The sequence below is a fragment of the Chaetomium strumarium genome (assembly GCF_033439665.1).
Source record: "Chaetomium strumarium strain CBS 333.67 chromosome Unknown B0T15scaffold_1, whole genome shotgun sequence".
Classification (NCBI taxonomy): Eukaryota; Fungi; Ascomycota; class Sordariomycetes; order Sordariales; family Chaetomiaceae; genus Chaetomium; species Chaetomium strumarium.
The window spans coordinates 7,546,704-7,564,143 of NW_026944429.1; the positions used below are offsets into that span (position 1 = coordinate 7,546,704).

Sequence of the window (17,440 nt, forward strand, 5' to 3'; positions counted from 1 at the left end):
GAGAATGAGTATTTGATACTCCGATGTTGTCATGATACATACTAAGTAGGTATCTCGTTACGTTCTTTGCTCAACAAGACTATGCGTAACGAGCTACAGACGCAGCAAGTAAGGTACTCTGGGCCATGATCATTCCCCAAGGATTGACATGGAATTGGTCCTGTCCATCATGATGCAAGCATCTCCGAGAACACAGCGAAGATAGCTGCTGTGAATATGCATGATGCGAGCTGCGCGTAGCTGAAGAGAGAGCAACCAGCCCAGCTAACTTGCAGCATTTCGTCCTCCGAAAGCGCACTTCTGTCAGCTAGTGCTGCTTGGATTCGGAGACTGGCCCTCCGCGGACGGATTCACGACCGAGTTGTGCGGCTCTAATTGGCTCGATGCGTGGTCTTGTTCGAGCATTCATCCAGACGAGGAATCCTTCGAATCCTTTCAGTGCCAAGTCTATTCAGAATGTGACTCTCTACTATCTAGTAGGCGTAATCACTGCGTTTCCCCTCTGCTCCTGCGCCTCCTTCGAGAGAATAACCGGTCGCTTGTCCCGTCATCGCAGAGACGATCGACACATCATGATGCACGTGGACGATAGTGGGCGTTGCTGGCGTTGTTGGGTTTGGGTAGAACAGGGCAGTGGGAGCTTGGCACGCGCTGAGGCGAAGGAACACAACAGTTGGACTTTACCTATATAAAGCACAGGTCTGTTACCAACCTGCTGCAGAGGTCTCTAACTCTCCATCCTTCTCTCCAGCCCTCTATCAGCCTTCACGCGCTATACAACTCGAAGTTTCGCTCTCAGGATCATCGCCATTTAGATCCCTTTTCTCTGCTCCGGTAGTACTTATCTTGTAAGTTATCTGTAGAGCAGCACATATTCACGAGCATCCTGGTAACTGACGGCAGTTCCAAGGTCACAATGAAGTACACTACGCTCCTCACGGCCGTCGCTCTGCTGGTCACCAGCGCTCTGGCTCTGCCGAACCCGATGCCGAACGCCGAGGCGGAGGCCAGCCCACAGATCTGCTACTGCAACCTCGGGTGCTACGACAGCTGTGGACAGAAATTCTGCTGCTGAGATTGCACGGGTCTTGGGAGGGAGCGACAGATAGCAAGGGACTGGGACCTTTTGTGTGACGAACCTACTTGATTTGGTCGGATCCTTTTGGGTTATGTACGCCTCGGAGATACGTACAACATCCGTACCTTAGTGATTGAACTTAGGAAGTCACATAGGTTGTATTGCTTGCTTGACGAGTCCGAGACTCTGGAGACCTTGGTTCCTTGTGTACATGGAGACCCTGTTTCCAGTCTTCCGCCCCTGTTCCTGCTCTACCGGGACCTCCAGTACCAGGCTAGCCTGTCCTTGCTACTCCTGATTTCAGCACGTAGCTAATTAGGGTAGTCAGCGATACTCAGTTCAATTTGCTAGAGCCTAGTGCACACCCGTTGAAAGCATGAGACCAATGATCATGACCCCAACCAGCTTGATTCACCGACGCGGAACACTCCTCGTGCGGGACCCTTACGGGTACCGCGAGTAAGGCCGTCGCTTCGAGAACTTTTTGCCACGCAGATACTCGAGAGCAAGCTCTATGGCAGTTGAGAACCTACCTAAGAGTCTCGTCGAGCGTAAAATGTCTGACTTGTGATGTCAATTGGAGTGTGTTGCAATATGCAGAGGTCAGAGGCAGAGACAAAGTGTACTGTGGTATGTAGAGGAAGAGACTCCTGATGTGCTAAGATAATCAGAGCCTAGGTGTGAGAGGCCTTGAAAGCCATAGTCAGCACGAAGGCCACAAAGCTCTTGGTAGTGTTCAAATAACTTTAACAGAGCAGCGGTCTCTGATGCACCCTGTAGTACGATGGAAGGGAATCGGCCCGAGTTCAGACACTTCACACTTCGGCCTCTCGATCGGCTTTCCGCCACGAAGTCCCAGACAAATCTAACGCCGCCGGCCCACCAGGACCAGTCCATGTACACCCTACTCCCGGCCGCCAGCAGCGCGTGCATGTTCTACATCCATCTACGCCAGCGCCTTTAGCCCGACGGACCTTATCATGTGGCATTGCTGCAACGGGACTGCAACGGCGGAGGAGAGCAGTCCACATGGTCGCCGCGGTCATAACCCGGATAAGGGGCAGCTCCTTGCGGTCATGGAATGCAGGGAAGGTGACGGGTGGCATGCCATCTCATCCTCGTCCATCCAATATCCTGACGGGCCATTTTCGGACACAGCATCAATTCACTTTCTACCCGATTGGGAGCGCTGGCACAACGCTACCAGATATCTCAAAAGCACATTTGTGGCCCTTTGGCGTTCCCCTGCGTCGAAGCGAGCCCTGGGGTCTGTCGCCCGATATTGCTCTCCCATTGAGTTTCCGCATGCGGGCCCATGCTGAGGCCCGAGGCGAATGCCGAGGGGACATTCCCATGTGCGGAGCTTTCTCGGGTTACCGCCAAGGTGGTTTTCGACGGCGGCGGTGACGCGGGATGAGTTCCGCCGTGTGTGCAGCTGGGTGCACGACTCGGTAAAGCCGGCAGGCTGAAGTGTATTAATATTTAGCCTCATTCTAGACGCCGTTGGTACACCACAACAATGGCCCGGATAGTGCGAGGTGCTACTGCTTGGCTTGTTTATATTAATTCAAACGCTCCGTTTTGTGTATCTGCTCACTCTTTGGCAATCCGACCCTACCGCCAGGTTCCTGAATTGATAGCCGGCAACCGGATACTAGCCAGACTGACAAGGACGAGGATGGAGGGCTTCAAATTACGCGCGACGTCCCCCATCCCGCTGATCTGCACCCTCCCTCCTCGCCGATCCCGCAAGAACGTGGTCCCCTGATTCGACTGTGACTGCTGTCGAAGAAAAATGAAATCCATCCTCGTCGGCCTGGCAGCAGCAGCCGCCCTGTGCTGGACGGGCGCACTCGGTGTCGGTGCCAGCCCAGCCGGAGACGGGGATGTCGCCGAGGTGGCCGCGATGGCCGCCCGCCGACACCTCTCGCGACTCAGCACGCGGCACCGCAACAATCACAACAACGCCACCAGCGACTTCGCCGAGCTCGGCCTGCGGCAGGACAACGGCCAATGCGGCGCCCAGTATGGCCGGTGCGCGGGTGACCTGTGCTGCTCCAGCTACGGCTTCTGCGGCGACTCGATCGACCACTGCCACCCGCTCTTCGACTGCCAGCCCAGCTACGGCGTCTGCGGATGGCCGAGGACGACCGCCGCGCCCACGCCAACGAGCACCACATCCTCCACAACTAGTAGCAGTAGCACGCCTGCTCCCCCTACTACTACCACCAGCACCACGCCCACCACAACTAGTCGACCAACAACTAGCAGCAGCAGCAGCAGCACCTTCTCGGCCCCTTTACCTTCGGGCTCGCTCCAGGTGACCACCAACGGGCAGTGCGGTAACAACACGATCTGCATCGGCAACCCGAACTTCGGCCCCTGCTGCTCCCAGTTCTTCTGGTGCGGCTCGTCGCTCGACTACTGCGGCGCCGGTTGCCAGGGCGCGTTTGGCGCGTGTTTTGGCGTGCCCGGCCAGCCGGGGAATCCGCCTACCAACGGCACTACCACCACCACTAGTGCTTCTTCGAGTACTACTTCATCCGGCGGGATTACTACTTCTCCTCCTCCTCCAATTACGACGACGACGACGAGTACTACCAGCAGCAGGACAACAAGCACGACCACATCGGCATCGCCCACCGTCTCCATCCCCGCCGGCATGACCTCCAGCCGGGACGGGCGGTGCGGGAACAACGTGACCTGTCTGGGGTCCAACTTTGGGCGGTGCTGCAGCCAGTTTGGGTACTGTGGCGATGGCGACCAGTATTGTCCGTACATTGTCGGATGTCAGCCCGAGTTTGGGTACTGTGATCCGCCCCCTTGAAAACTCTTTTTGACCTCTCTCATTAAAAGGTTATGGTGGAGAGGTTGTATTGTCGCAAGGGGAGGGGGAGAAGAGGAGGAGGGAGGTGGTGGGAATGGACGGGGGGTTTGGCGAGTCTGGGAAGTTGTTGTAGACTTATTACTTGGGTGATCAAAGAATGCTAGTAGTACCTTAGTTGATACTCTTACCTACCAGCTAGGTCTCCCAAGATGAGCAGATAGCGGCGGTATAAATTTTTTTTGAGTGCAACCTGGGAAGGATGCTGCGAGTGATGCCAAGATGCCCATGCGACTTTGGGATCCTTTCTCCTTTTGGGTTAGTAAATAAACACAGTGGCTGAAGATACAGATCATAGACTTTAGAAAATATGCTCGCATGAAACTGTGTCTGCTGCCGTGGATTTTCTCAATCATGTGTAATGTCGTCCTTGAGACAATGCTAGCCAGTCAGGGTTGTCGCTACGACCTTGGCTGTTACCGGGTCTTCGATAACCGCGTCGAGAACTTGAAGTTGATTGTTGAAAGACACGCCAAGGCCGATGCGGTGAGGTGGTCAGGATCTCCCGTGTCCACACCCGCGGTGTTGTCTGACGGGTCCGATAAATATTGTTCCCTGATGGATTGGAGGCTGAGGGCAGATGGCATGCTGCTGTCGCCTAACCATTGGCGCAGTCAATCTCCAACCCCTGCCGTTCCCGGTGCGCCTGCAGGCTGCAGCGAAAGACAGCCATGGGGCCCATGATGATTGCGAGCGGACCAATCATGCTGTTGCCTCGCACTAGAAAAGGTGAGGGCGCGAGATTATCTCGGATTGTGCTGACAGGTGGTGCAATAGAGTTCGTTGACCATAGGGCATGTATAAGAAAGACTTCCAGGGAGCGCGTCCAGCAACGTGAAAAGAGCTGCCCATTCACTCACACATATCCTTCACGGCGACACGGCTGTGCACGATCACACGATGTTATCCCTGCCGAAGATTGTTCTCCCGTTGCTGGCCATTGCACACACATGCACGGCCGGCTGGCAACAAACATCCTATGTTACTCTTCCCAGGGTCACAACATTCCGGACAGTCAACGACGAATCCAAAACCGTCACGGTCACGGCAGCCGTCACGGTCTCCCAGGTCGCCGTCGAAACCGTCGTTGGGAACCGCTACTTGGGTTATAACGGAGCCGGGAAATATATCACCATCAACGTCACCACGACCAACAGCATCCTCCCCCCTGGTTTCGCCGTCCCCACCAACGCGCTTCCAACCCCCTCCACCACAGGCACACCCTTCATCCAGACGCGGTACTTCGTGCCGCTGACGGTGTCCAACCCAACCTTCTGCAGCAACACCCAGTTCCGGTACACGGAATCCGCCCGCGTCAGCGTGCCCGCCGAGCTGCGGTCGCAAGCCACCAACACGGACTTGGCCACGCTGGTGACCACCTACGCCTACACCAGCACCGACGGCAGCGGCAAGGCCGTCACGACGTCGCTCTGCGACGTGTTCCTCCACGCCAGCGTCGTGGGGGAGCCCAACGGCGTGGAACCGACCATGACCGCCGTCGTCGAGGGTGGGGGTTACCTCTACGACTGCGAGGATCCGCGACGCCGCGTGTGCACCGGGTCCGGGCAGAACCAGGACGCGACGGGCTCTGGCGGGTGTGACGGCGTGTACCCGCCCACGGCTGTTAGGCACGAGGCTGCTCCCACTAGTACTGGTAGTAGCGTTGCCTCCTCGGGCGAGGGGGCGCCGAAGCCGAGTGGAGCTGGGAGCTGGAGGGATCTGAGAGAGCGGTGGGGATTGGTGCTGCCCGGTGTGATTATTCTGCTTTCGCTCTCGGCTAGGTGTTGACACTGTTGAGGAATAGGATGGTTATCTATGCTGTTGTCGGTGTTCCGGGTTAAGTAATAATGAGGGAAACGGTATAGATGATAGATTATGTATACTAGCACCAGTCATCCTTCATGAATATATTGTACGTATACAATGCGAAAGGTTTGGCCGGTAGTTTCTTCATACGGAAATCAGTAAAGCTGGCGACGACTGCTCATTTTGACCCAGAGAGCTGGACTTGTGTAGTTGTGAGAGCCCGAGAGATGGGCTGACTTGATAGACTTGGCGGTCTGTTTTCATTCGCCTGCAGAGCATCAACGAGAACGGATCCATCGAAAGGTCATGTTACTAGTTTCGCCTCCTAGACCTTGACAGAACCGTGATTCAGCCTGGAAGGACCTCATTTGCCCGTCAGCCTTCCGAGGAGCTGCCCTGTGGAGGAGACGGAAGAGCTTCAGCCGGAAGCCACCCAGTATGCATGGGATATATCCTCGCAGTCTCTTCTTATTTTCCGCACATACGAAATAACATAGGTTTCGCCCCAACCCATCACCGTTCTGTTCTACTTCTCTCCGGAACAGCAACACCACTGATTTCCGCCAGCTCCGCCAGCAGCTGGTCCTGCAACCCTACATCATCCGCCACCGCCTTGGGCTGTTTCTCTCGCGAGTTCACAAAATAACCCCCAGGACTCCAGCCCTCCTCCCCTTCCCCAAGCGCCAGCATCACGTACGTATCCACGCCATCCTCAATGCGTTCCGGCGCCTGTCGCCCGCCCATCTTCGTCGGAACCCACCCCGGATGGACAGAATAGCACCCCGTCCCAGCTCCAGCCCATCGCCGCGCAAACGCCTTCGCCAACATGACATCATGCAGCTTACTATCGGCATAACTCGTCCCCTCCACCAGCTCCCTCCCCCTCCGATCCGCCCTCCCGCCCAAATGCGCATCCGACGCAACAAACACCAACCGCTTCGGTTTCGCCATCAAACAGGTCAATACATACGGAGCGAGGGTATTGACAGCAAACAGAGTCGGCAAGCCCGGCGATTTCCCGGGGACGCGCGCCATGTCTTGGTAGACGCCCGCGTTGTGGATCACGGCGTCGTAGGGCCCGTGGCGGTCGGCCTCGGCCGCGAGGCGCTTGGTCTCGTCGATGCTGCTCAGGTCGGCGACCAAAACTGTTTCGGCGCCCGGGCAGGCGGCGGCGGCGGCGCGGGCGCGCTCGGCGTTGCGCGCGTGCAAGATGACGGTGTGGCCTTGGCTGGTGAGCCGTTTGGCGGTTAGGGAGCCGAGGCCATCGGAGGAGCCGGTGATGAAGAAGCGGGCCATTTTCGTTATGGGGGTGGCGGTTTTGGTGGATTGGATTTGTTGTTGGTCGCTGGTGTTGACAGGAATGGAGGAAGTCTGTAGAGAAGGGATGTCCACTGTTAAGTCGACGAGCGTAAACGCCTGGACGGAGGGGGGTGGCGGGTACCGTATGTCGGATTGATAAAAGGGTGCTAGTGATCCGGTGTCGCCTTGCTAATAATCCCTTAACTCCGAACCGCATTTATAACCACGATTGCGTGGTGGTTGGGCGGTTCGGAGCTAGCTTTGGATCGACCACAATGCCCGAACATTGTGTCTCCGTCTGAAGCATGACGTCAACCTCCACGAGACAACGGCGCGGCCGCAGTGGTTGTCGCGATTCCTGTGCCTGTAGCCTGTATGTATCGTACCCATTTAGTAAGCCAGGTGGAATAGATGGAGCTTGCAACACCAGACGAAACTACACAAAGCACGCTGTCTCGACCAGATTCGATATATCCAAAAACACGCCAAACTGGTATATTCCGCCGGAACCACGCTATGCCTGTCGACCGGACATCACCACTTGCCGCGTCCCCTCTCTTCCTCTCTTCGTCTCCCACTTAGTGCTATCGTCACCCCCTCCCTCCATTATAATCCGCCCCCCCAGCCTTCCTCAACCTACTCACAACCTCCTGCTCATCCAAATCCCTCCTCTCCCCAGCATCCACCTGCACACTGTAATGACTCAGCACCTTCTTCACAGCCCCGGCCTCCAGCCCGGCCCTCGCCTTGCGCATCACCTTGGTGTTCGGGCCGATCCACACGACAAACGCAAACTTGACCCGCTTGCTCTCGGCGTCGTTGGCGTACTCGACCCGCACGTACGCGTACTGCACCTCGCCGTCGTCCAGCGAAGCCGCCAGCTCGGCCAGCCCGCCGGTGCCCGTCTTGGACAGCGTCAGCGCGTTGCCCGTCGGTGCCGCGTACGAGATCAGCAACCAGTTGGTCGCGTCCTTGTCGGAGCGTACCGCGTCGTACGCGGCGAGGATCTCGGGGCTGTCGGCGCCTGACATTTTTTGTCCTTCTTTTCCCTTGTCTTATCTTGTTTCTGTTCCGTTTCTTTCCACCGGCTGGCGTAGGGGCGTTCCTTTTCGGAGTCTCGGTGCTTTGTCGGGGTTTGCGAGGGGACTTTGAAATGGGAACGGCGCGAGGGGCAGGGTCGGTCGCCAAATTCGTCCAGAGGACGGAACCGATGGCCGAGGAGCAGGCTCGGGAGAAAAAGGTGAACGGCTGGTAGAATCGGGGCGCGGTGCTTGGGCTACTGCTTGAGGTCCGAGGAAGATGCGGTGAGGCAAACCCTCCTCTGCGAGATCGCGAAGAGGGACACCACTGGCCCCTTTTCCGGGGATTTTCAGGGTCCGATCGGATGGGGACATGCTTGGCGAAGAGGGACCCTAACCCTCCTGACATGGAACGGGACACCCTTGCAACATCCTGAATCATTTCACGGCTCGAATGCGACATGGGACCCAAGGGACAGCGCAGTACTCAACGTTGATAATCCAAGAACACGCTAAATCAATGATTCACAGCCCCTTCAAACAGGACATCACCAACTCCCACTAACCCTCAAATCCCTCGAACTCAGCCCCACCCTAAACCCATACCGTCCCTCCGTAGCCATACGCCAGTTCTGCGCCGTCACATCCCAATAACTCAGATCCCTCCTCGTGAGACTAAACGTCACCGTCTTCACCTCCCCGGGCTTTAGATAGACCTTATCAAACCCCCTGAGTACTCGCACAGGGAAGTCCACCACCGCTCCTTCCCTTTCCTTGCCACTAGCATCAGGATACTCCAAATAAAGCTGCGGCACCGCCGCCCCCGCCGCAGGCCCCTCATTCTTGATATCCACAGTAACTTCGACATAGATAGCCCAAAGATCCGGATTCCCGCCCTCGTCACCACCAGCCTCGCTGGGCGGCTGCACGGTATCATATCCCTCCGGGTACGGGTACTGCCCCACCTCGATGTCATCCAGCTCGGACGAAGACAGGTACGGGTAGACATATTTCTCGAGCCGGCGGAACCCGGCGGTCGGGAACAGCGCCTCGCTCTTGGGTGGAATGGCGGTCGGGTAGCTGGGCGGTTGCGCGGCCGGAGAGGGGCGAGGTTTGGGGAGAGGGGACTTGCGCTGCCGGGGCGTGACGCGCAGGGTGGTCAGGGCGAAGGAGGTGTAGCTGAGGCCGAAGCCGAACTCGAAGCGGGGTTCGATGGCCTGCTTGTCGAAGTAGCGGTAGTCGATGTACAGCCCTTCGGAGAAGTCTTGTTGTGGAACGAGGCCGTTGGGCCGGTAGAGCACCTGCCCGCCGGGGCCGTAGTCGGCGAGGGACTTGCCGATGGTGAAGGGCAGGTGGCCGGACGGGTTGGTGTCGCCGAAGAGTACGTCGGCGAGGGCGTTGCCGGATTCCTCGCCGGGCAGGTTGGCCAGCAGCACGGCTTTGACGTTGGGCAGGTCGATCCACTTCTCCATGAGCACCGGACCGACGGCGTGGATCACGACGATGACATCGCCGGCGCCATCGCCACATTTGGCCGCCACGTCGAAAATCAGATCATCGCCGCCGTTTTGTAGGTTCAAGTTCGGCCGGTCGCCCTTCACATCTTCCCACCCGACGAACCCTTCGCCGGCATCGGCGTTGGCGAAGACGATGCACAGCTCCAGCTCGTCGACAGTGGCCTTGTCCCCGCCGCTCAACGAGGGCTTGTTGGTCAGGTACTCATGCAGCTCGACTTTGGAGCTGTCGAACTGCTTGCGGAGAGCCTCGACGGGTGAAATCAGGTATGGGAACTCGACAGCCCCGGAACCCCAGCCAGAGCCAAGCGTGCCTTGGTTACAGCCACGGTCTTTACAGTAGTTGGGTCCCTTTCCAGGACCAGCATCCTCCCCAAAGATGCCGACCTTGAACTTCCCGTCATGTCGTTTCCCGGTGGCCTTCTCCGCCGTGCTGCGACGCAGCTTGAGCTTCGAGTCCGACGGCCCCTGGCGGCTGATGGGTAGCAACCCCTCATTCTTGAGCAGCACCGTACCCTCGGCTGCCACCTCACGCGCAATGATCGAGTGGTTGGCCTGCACGTCCACAAACTGGTTGACCACCACCTGATCCTGCGCGCTCGGGCTGCCTGGCGCCAAGACGCCCATGCGGTCGTCCGTCCAGGAGGAGAAGTTGGGGGGCTGGCGCGGGAACTTGGATTCGTCGTCCTGGCCGAGCTGGAACCAAGCCGCCACGATCCGCGTGACCATGTCGTTCAGCCGGTCCACGGGCACGCTGCCGTTCAGGACGGCCCTGGTCAGCTGCGGTCCCCACAGCGAGTCGCCGTTCGCCCATGTCAGCCCGTCGCCAGGCATGGTCATGTCGAGGCCGGCCAGCGCCGTGGCCACGCCGGCATGCTGCGCTAGCCAGTCGCTCATGACAAACCCTTGGAATCCCAGCTCGTCCTTGAGGATGCCGTTGAGCAGTTTGCTGTTGGCGCACGCGTACGAGTTGTTGACCTGGTTGTACGAGCACATGACCGATGCCACGCCGGCCTTGACCGCGTCGGCGAACGGCCACACGTACAGCTCGTGCAGCGTGCGGTCGTCGATGTTGGCGCTAACGGCGTGCGGCAGCCCCCACTCCCACGGCTGGCGGAAGTGCTCCTGCTCGTTGGCCACGAAGTGCTTGATGGTGGCCATGACGCCCTCGCTCTGGATGCCCTTGACTGTCTCGCCGCCCGCCACCCCTTGCAGGTACGGATCGGCCCCGAACCCCTCCCAGTTGCGCCCGCCCGCCGGCATGCGGCCCAGCGGCCCGACGCAGGGGCCCAGGAGCACGTTGATGCCCTTCCCGCGCGCCTCCATCGCGTGTGCCTTGCCCCGGGCGTACATCAGCTGCCGGTTCCACGTGGCGCCCACCGTGATAGCCGCGGGAAACGCGGTGATGTTGTCCGCGAACCGGATGCCCAGCGGTCCGTCCTGCAGCTGCAGCTGGGGGAACCCGACGTGCACCGCGGGGCCGTTGGTGCCGACGGCCAGCCCCATTTGCCAGCCCGTGCCCGTCGTGACGTTGACCTTCTCGGCCAGCGTCATCTTGCTCACCATCTTCGCCGCCTTCTCATAGCTCTGCGCCCAGCTCTTGGCCGTTCCGCCCTTCGGCGTGGGGTACCACGGCGGCGACTGGCCGTAGGGCGGCTCTTGCTTGTATTTCTTGTACACGAAGGCTCCGCCCGCGCTGATGATGATCCAGACCACGATCACGCTCGCCAGGACGCCGATGCAGCAGCGGCTCCGTCGGCCCAGGAAGCGTATAAACCACCATCGCTTTTGGGGTTTTATGTTCGGAGGAGGGGACGCCGAGCTCGCGTGGTCGGGGGGTTTGGGGCGGTCGACGTAGTCGGTTGCTTCGAGGTCCGAGTCGGAGCCATGGCCGTCGCTGCTGTCGATTGATGCACGTTTGGCATCGCGCAGCAGGCCTTGCTTGCTTTCGTCGCCCGCCATTGTCCCTGAAATGCCAATGGGAAGCTCTCCGTCAGCTCGGAAGGGTCAGTTGGACAGTCGACTGGCCATCGAACGTTTGTCGCTGTGTAGAATGCGGCGTTCAACAGCAATCCGGGCGCAATTCAGCTCCCAGGTCACGGAACATCGCTTTCCGCAGAGCAATGTGCGCAGTCCCCGGCGTTTGTTGGCAAAAGGACGGGAGTCGTCAGTCGGCCTGGCTCAGATGGGGCGCGATTGACGTCGGGTCGGGACCGTGAGACACGAAAGCCCAGCTTTGCGTGTCTTGGGCCAGGAACACGATCCGATTGGTTTCCTGTCCCACCTTGCACTCGTTCTCAGCCATGGCTCGCAATCGTAACAGCTCAAGCTGTGACACCCAAGAGCCATAGCGGGTAGGATAGGTGTGTAAGACGCCTTCGCTTTGGTCCAGGTACCGTGAGCTAAGAATTGTCGGGAATCTCACGGCAAGCTCAGGTCGGGCCTGTTTTGAGCTCTCACCTTGCTGGCATGAATGCCGTCAATTGACATCTTCAGGGACCCCCACATTGACCTGAAGGTGGGGCACCAAGCGACAGGCGAGCTCCGACAGCTATCTTTCTCGGCAGAAACACTGATACGTAGAACGCCTATCGAAACAAATTTAACGAGACAATCCTAGCTTTAGGTGAGTTGAGCAACCATCAATTCTCAGTCATCATCGCACCTTAGGTATTAGGTATGCAAAGCAATGCGATCTCTTTCCTCTTCGTGCTTGCTGCAAAAGAGGTCCACGGCGGGGCGCCCCGGGCCCGGCTGATTGGCTTAAGCTCCTGCATCGGCATTGGCTCCCCACTCTTATCTTCCATCGCTTCCATATCGCACCTCTGCCAAGCAAACACACTGGCTTCCTTATCTCGACCGGACTCCTTACCACGTACAAACAAGGCCATGATTCACCAATTCGATCGAGTAAGTTATCAGCCCAGCGGCGACCCGAAGCAACGGTTTGATTGCTTCCCCGCTGCAAGATATGTCTTACAAGCGCTGGATCAAAATGACCAGCAGATGGAACAGCAACCCTGGCCGCGAATCTTGCTTCTCCGGTGGGACGGTGTCATCATGTTCGGCACCCACGACGGGAGTTTGTTTTTTACGGTACGCACTTAGATCACTCGATCATTGTATGTACCGATCGAAACCTCGATTATGACCTAACTGATCTGGCTTATCTATGCAGAGCTGTCAATTTCGCGAATTCGCTGATAGAATCTATCTGCCCAGTCACAGTGGCCCCGCCACGGGGTGAGCTTCCTCGACTCCTTGAATGTGCCCTGATGGGTTGAGAGTAGAACGCCATTACACACCACGACAACGCCTCGTCGCGTAGCGTCCCTCAGAAAACTCGGCGATAAGGCAGTGGCTATATTAGTGTCTTCATTGCGGAGACACGCATGCCGCAGTGGGGGCTCGGGATGGCCCCTGGCATCCCCAGACTCTGTTCCCGTTCGGGCATTTGCTGTGGGTAGCCAACCCGGACACGATGCGACAGCCGGTGATAAGGCAAGATAAGGTAACGGTGACAGCCCGGTCCCGGCCGTGAGCGGCGTCGGCAGGTGAATCGCAGATCGATGTTATATACCTTGGACAATGCCTGCACTGCCGTCCATCTTCCTTCCGATCTCATGACCGTACAGATTCCATCTCCTCTAGCCCTCCCAGTACCCATTGGCCTGGCACACCTACGATGGAAGCGGTGGAACACTCTGATCACAGTCCGGCCCTAGGCCAGGGAGTCGGCTATGGCATCGTCCTGGGCCTTGGAGGCGTCTTCGCCCTGGGTATGTTCACACTGAGGGTGTCTGCTCCGAGACAAATGCAGTGATGTACTCACCAGACCCAGGCATGATACTTGTCACCTTCATCCTGCGCCGATACAACCGTGAGCTCCAGACATCCGAGATGTTCAACACGGCTGGCCGCACCGTCAAATCTGGTCTGGTCGCGGCAGCAGTGGTCTCGTCGTGGACCTGGGCGGCAACGCTGCTGCAGAGCACCGGCGTCTGCTACCGGTATGGCGTCTCGGGCCCGTTCTGGTACGCGTCCGGCGCCACCGTCCAGATCCTGCTGTTCGCCACGCTTGCCATCGAGCTCAAGAGACGTGCACCCAACGCCCACACCTACCTCGAGATCATCAAGGCGCGATACGGCACCTTTGCGCACATCGTGTTCCTGGTCTTTGGGCTGGCGACCAACATCCTGGTGTCTCTCATGCTGATCGTCGGCGGCTCGGCCACGGTCAATGCCCTGACGGGCATGCACACCATAGCTGCGATCTACCTCCTCCCGGTCGGCGTCGTCGCGTACACCCTCGTGGGCGGCCTGAAGGCGACCATCCTGACGGACTGGGCACACACCTTCATCTTGCTGATCATCATCATCGTCTTTTCGCTGACCGCATATGCTTCCCACGATGTCCTGGGATCGCCGGGTGCTGTCTATGATCTGTTGGTGCAGGCAGCAGCCCGGCACCCCGTCGAGGGCAACAAGGATGGCAGTTATCTTACCATGCAGTCGCGCGAGGGCGCCATCTTCTTTGTGATCAACATCGTTGGTGGGTGCTGTCAACAACCACATAGCAGTTGAGATCATGAGAAGCTGACACAAGGTGCAGGCAACTTCGGGACTGTGTTCCTCGACAACGGGTACTACAACAAGGCTATCGCCGCGTCCCCGGTGCACGCGCTCCCGGGATACATCATCGGCGGGCTGTGCTGGTTCGCCATCCCGTGGTTGACAGCGACCACGATGGGCCTGGCGGCGCTGGCCATGGAAAACACGCCCTGGTTCCCCACCTTCCCCGACCGCATGAGCGACGCCGACGTGAGTGCGGGGCTGGTGCTCCCCTACGCGGCCGTGGCGCTGCTCGGCAAGGGCGGCGCCGTGGGGACGCTGCTGATCGTCTTCATGGCCGTCACCAGCGCCACGTCGAGCCAGCTGATCGCCGTCAGCACCATCTGCACCTACGACCTTTACCGCACCTACTTCAACCCGGCCGCCAGCGGGCGCCGCCTCATCTACATGAGCCACGCCGTCGTGGTCGGCTACGGCATCTTCATTGCCACCTTCTCGGTCGGGCTGTGGTACGCCGGAATCTCGATGGGCTACTTGTACCTGATGATGGGTGTCATCATCTCGGCCGCCGTTCTCCCCGCCACGCTCACCTTGATCTGGTATGTCCCAATCTCTACTCAATACACACCCAAGCTTTTGAATGCTAACCCTATGAACCAGGGCGGGCCAGAACAAGTGGGCCGCCTCCCTCTCGCCGATCCTGGGCCTCGCCTGCGCGCTGATCGCCTGGCTGGTGACGGCCAAACGCGAGTGCGGCAACCTGGGCGTCGAGTGCACGGGCTCCAACAACCCGATGCTGGCGGGCAACGTGACCGCGCTGCTGGCGCCCATCCCGCTGATCGCCATCTTCACACTAATCTTCGGACTTGATAAGTACGACTGGAAGTCGATGATGGCCATCCGCCGCGGCGACGACCACGACATCGCTGTCTCCGCGGGGCTCGATGATATCGAGGAGATACCCGGGCAGCAGCAGAATACAGAGAGCAACGGCAGCGGTAGCGGTAGTGCAGCGTTCGAGGAAGAACAAAAGAAACTAGCTCGCGCAGGCAAGATCAGCAAGACCGCCACGGTGGTGCTGACGCTTGCCTTCTTGGTGCTATGGCCCATGCCCATGTATGGGTCGGGTTATATTTTCAGCAAGCCGTTCTTCACCGGGTGGGTGACGGTCGGCATCATCTGGATCTTCTGCTCGTTTATTGGCGTCGGCTTGTTCCCTGTCTTTGAGAGCCGTGCTACGCTAGTGCGGACGGTCCGGAATATTTATCGGGATCTTACGGGTCGGTCGCATCCCAGGACTATCAATGCGCAGCAGCTCGTTGGTGGGGAGGGGAGCAAGGCGCCTACGCCGGGGGATGCGACGCCGACTAATGAGAAGAAAGGGGGGAAGGAGGTTGTTGGGGCGGCGTAGTGGCCACCATGCATACCTACCTACTTTTAGTGTGGAGGGTTGTTTGAATGCGAGAGGATGGGGAGAGCACCGGCCAACTCGAGAAGGAGATGGCCTAATGTTTGGACAGATATTGATACCCATTTAGGCAGGAGGGCTACATCAGCACAATGGATGCTTCAGTTATCCTTTCTTTTGATTCGCTCGCCAATCCCTCTGCATAGCACATGCATAACTATCAACTTCCCTTTTCCTTTCGCCTTTTTTTTACCCAACGGAAAATCAATCCCAACTCAGTTGAAGACCACCGTCTTGGTACCATTCAAAAACACCCTCCTCTCGGCATACCACTTCACCGCGGCCGCCAGCACTTGGCTCTCGATATTCGACCCCTCATCCACCAACTCCTTGGGGCTCATGCTATGATTTACCCTGGACACGCGCTGCTCGATGATGGGGCCCTCGTCGAGGTCGGCCGTGACAAAGTGCGCCGTGGCGCCAATGATCTTGACGCCGCGCTCGTACGCCTGGTGGTAGGGCTTCGCCCCCTTGAAAGACGGCAGGAACGAGTGGTGGATGTTGATGATGCGCCCGGACATGGCCTCGCACAGCGTCGGCGACAGCACCTGCATGTAGCGCGCTAGCACGACCAGCTCGATCGCGTGCTGCCGAACCAGCTCGAGGACTTGCCCCTCCTGCGCGGCCTTGGTCTCACGCGTTACGGGCAGGTGGTGGAACTCGATGCCGTAGCTGGCCGCGAGGGGGGCAAAGTCCGGATGGTTGGACACGATCAGCCGGATGTCGACCGGCAGCTGGCCCGTCTTGGCGCGGAACAGCAGGTCGTTGAGGCAGTGCCCGATCTTGGACACCATCACCAGCACGCGCGGCTTCTGCGAGACCGGCCGGATGTCGTACGTCATGGCGTACTCGGCCGCCAGCGCATCAAAGGCCGGGCGCAGCTGCGCCGTGATTCCCCCTTCTTCTTCTGTTGATGATGGTGAAGGCCCGAAGTGCACCCTCATGAAGAATTTTTCGCTCGTCGGGTCCGAGAACTGCTGCAGGTCCAGGATGTTGTGCCCCTCGCGCGCAAAGATGCCGGTCACCGCGTGCACGATGCCCGGCTTGTCCGGGCACGACAGCGTCAGGATGTGGTCGTTGGCCATTGTTTGAAATTGCTGGCGCTGTGTTTCCTGCCGATTGTTCCCCCACCTAGTTGCAGTGTTCCTGAATAATGTTTGAGTTTTCTTTTCTTCTGCCGATGAAATTCAAAATTCAAAATTCAAAATCGGATGAGTCGAGAGGTGTCCACTTTGGCTTGTCTCCCCCTTGGACTTTTGAGCATTGACCCATGGGGTTAGGGTTACCCTTGAGTCACCCACTCACAACTCACCTCACCTAAGTCTCGTCGTGTAATTAGAACCCTCCACTCTGATTTCTCCGGGTTCCGAGTGAGATATCTATCAAATTCGATGCTCTCACCTACCGCCACGATGCATCGTCCAGCGCAGATTCAGGCCTTGGACCTCTTCTCAAACCCGAGATATCTCCGATCTCGGAGGTATGGGCAAAGTGGGTGTGTCGTACGTAATAATACCTCAACTCTATAAGCACGGGTAGTGTCGCTTCGTTAGACAACGAATCCTTTTTGACTCGCCCCTCGCAGCGGTTAGGGTTACGTTGAATTAAGAATCCTGATATCGGCACCACAAGTCCGGGCCGAACTCCTGATTCAGGATCTCGGCCCGGAGGTCAGGCCTACCTTAGGCACACGTTTAATCCGTGCGTGGTCTCACCGTGTCGAATCAGGTTCTATTATGCCGAGGAAGGAACAAGCTTCTGAGGGTTCTGGTGTGGATCTGGACGCGGCTGTGTACCTAC

At 58.3% G+C, this 17,440-nt stretch overlaps 7 protein-coding genes across 7 annotated transcripts; 3 read left to right on the top strand and 4 right to left on the bottom strand.

Annotated features, from left to right (window-relative positions):
- The first annotated feature begins 2,584 nt into the window (after nucleotides 1-2,584).
- On the top strand, nucleotides 2,585-4,249 carry B0T15DRAFT_522307 (uncharacterized protein). Its single transcript, XM_062868612.1, has one exon. It carries the CDS (start codon nucleotides 2,874-2,876, stop codon nucleotides 3,903-3,905), a length of 1,032 nt encoding a protein of 343 aa, XP_062727480.1. The 5' UTR covers nucleotides 2,585-2,873; the 3' UTR covers nucleotides 3,906-4,249.
- Nucleotides 4,250-4,458: 209 nt separating this feature from the next.
- Nucleotides 4,459-5,889, top strand: B0T15DRAFT_522308 (uncharacterized protein). The gene has a single exon (XM_062868613.1). It carries the CDS (start codon nucleotides 4,863-4,865, stop codon nucleotides 5,748-5,750), a length of 888 nt encoding a protein of 295 aa, XP_062727481.1. The 5' UTR covers nucleotides 4,459-4,862; the 3' UTR covers nucleotides 5,751-5,889.
- A 284-nt stretch (nucleotides 5,890-6,173) lies between these two features.
- Nucleotides 6,174-7,218, bottom strand: B0T15DRAFT_83284 (uncharacterized protein). Its single transcript, XM_062871366.1, has one exon. The coding sequence runs from the start codon at nucleotides 7,062-7,064 to the stop codon at nucleotides 6,282-6,284; it is 783 nt and encodes a 260-aa protein (XP_062727482.1). The 5' UTR covers nucleotides 7,065-7,218; the 3' UTR covers nucleotides 6,174-6,281.
- A 196-nt stretch (nucleotides 7,219-7,414) lies between these two features.
- B0T15DRAFT_83295 (uncharacterized protein) lies at nucleotides 7,415-8,536 on the bottom strand. The gene has a single exon (XM_062871367.1). The coding sequence runs from the start codon at nucleotides 8,096-8,098 to the stop codon at nucleotides 7,658-7,660; it is 441 nt and encodes a 146-aa protein (XP_062727483.1). The 5' UTR covers nucleotides 8,099-8,536; the 3' UTR covers nucleotides 7,415-7,657.
- A 26-nt stretch (nucleotides 8,537-8,562) lies between these two features.
- On the bottom strand, nucleotides 8,563-10,833 carry B0T15DRAFT_522310 (glycosyl hydrolase family 3 C-terminal domain-containing protein). Its single transcript, XM_062868614.1, has one exon. The coding sequence runs from the start codon at nucleotides 10,759-10,761 to the stop codon at nucleotides 8,635-8,637; it is 2,127 nt and encodes a 708-aa protein (XP_062727484.1). The 5' UTR covers nucleotides 10,762-10,833; the 3' UTR covers nucleotides 8,563-8,634.
- A 2,113-nt stretch (nucleotides 10,834-12,946) lies between these two features.
- On the top strand, nucleotides 12,947-15,719 carry B0T15DRAFT_83427 (Sodium:solute symporter family-domain-containing protein). Its single transcript, XM_062871370.1, has 4 exons — nucleotides 12,947-13,379; nucleotides 13,442-14,152; nucleotides 14,213-14,771; nucleotides 14,833-15,719. Exons 1-4 carry the CDS (start codon nucleotides 13,286-13,288, stop codon nucleotides 15,581-15,583), a joined length of 2,115 nt encoding a protein of 704 aa, XP_062727485.1. The 5' UTR covers nucleotides 12,947-13,285; the 3' UTR covers nucleotides 15,584-15,719.
- Nucleotides 15,720-17,056, bottom strand: B0T15DRAFT_83365 (formyl transferase). The gene has a single exon (XM_062871369.1). It carries the CDS (start codon nucleotides 16,723-16,725, stop codon nucleotides 15,856-15,858), a length of 870 nt encoding a protein of 289 aa, XP_062727486.1. The 5' UTR covers nucleotides 16,726-17,056; the 3' UTR covers nucleotides 15,720-15,855.
- Nucleotides 17,057-17,440: the final 384 nt, after the last annotated feature.

Coding starts and splice junctions, on each gene's coding strand:
- B0T15DRAFT_83284 (XM_062871366.1), bottom strand. CDS start 7,064: ATGGCCCGCTTCTTCATCACCGGCTCCTCCGATGGCCTCGGCTCCCTA.
- B0T15DRAFT_83365 (XM_062871369.1), bottom strand. CDS start 16,725: ATGGCCAACGACCACATCCTGACGCTGTCGTGCCCGGACAAGCCGGGC.
- B0T15DRAFT_522307 (XM_062868612.1), top strand. CDS start 2,874: ATGAAATCCATCCTCGTCGGCCTGGCAGCAGCAGCCGCCCTGTGCTGG.
- B0T15DRAFT_522308 (XM_062868613.1), top strand. CDS start 4,863: ATGTTATCCCTGCCGAAGATTGTTCTCCCGTTGCTGGCCATTGCACAC.
- B0T15DRAFT_522310 (XM_062868614.1), bottom strand. CDS start 10,761: ATGGCCACCATCAAGCACTTCGTGGCCAACGAGCAGGAGCACTTCCGC.
- B0T15DRAFT_83295 (XM_062871367.1), bottom strand. CDS start 8,098: ATGTCAGGCGCCGACAGCCCCGAGATCCTCGCCGCGTACGACGCGGTA.
- B0T15DRAFT_83427 (XM_062871370.1), top strand. CDS start 13,286: ATGGAAGCGGTGGAACACTCTGATCACAGTCCGGCCCTAGGCCAGGGA. Junction 13,380..13,441: donor TGGAGGCGTCTTCGCCCTGG/GTATGTTCACAC, acceptor CACCAGACCCAG/GCATGATACTTGTCACCTTC. Junction 14,153..14,212: donor CTTTGTGATCAACATCGTTG/GTGGGTGCTGTC, acceptor CACAAGGTGCAG/GCAACTTCGGGACTGTGTTC.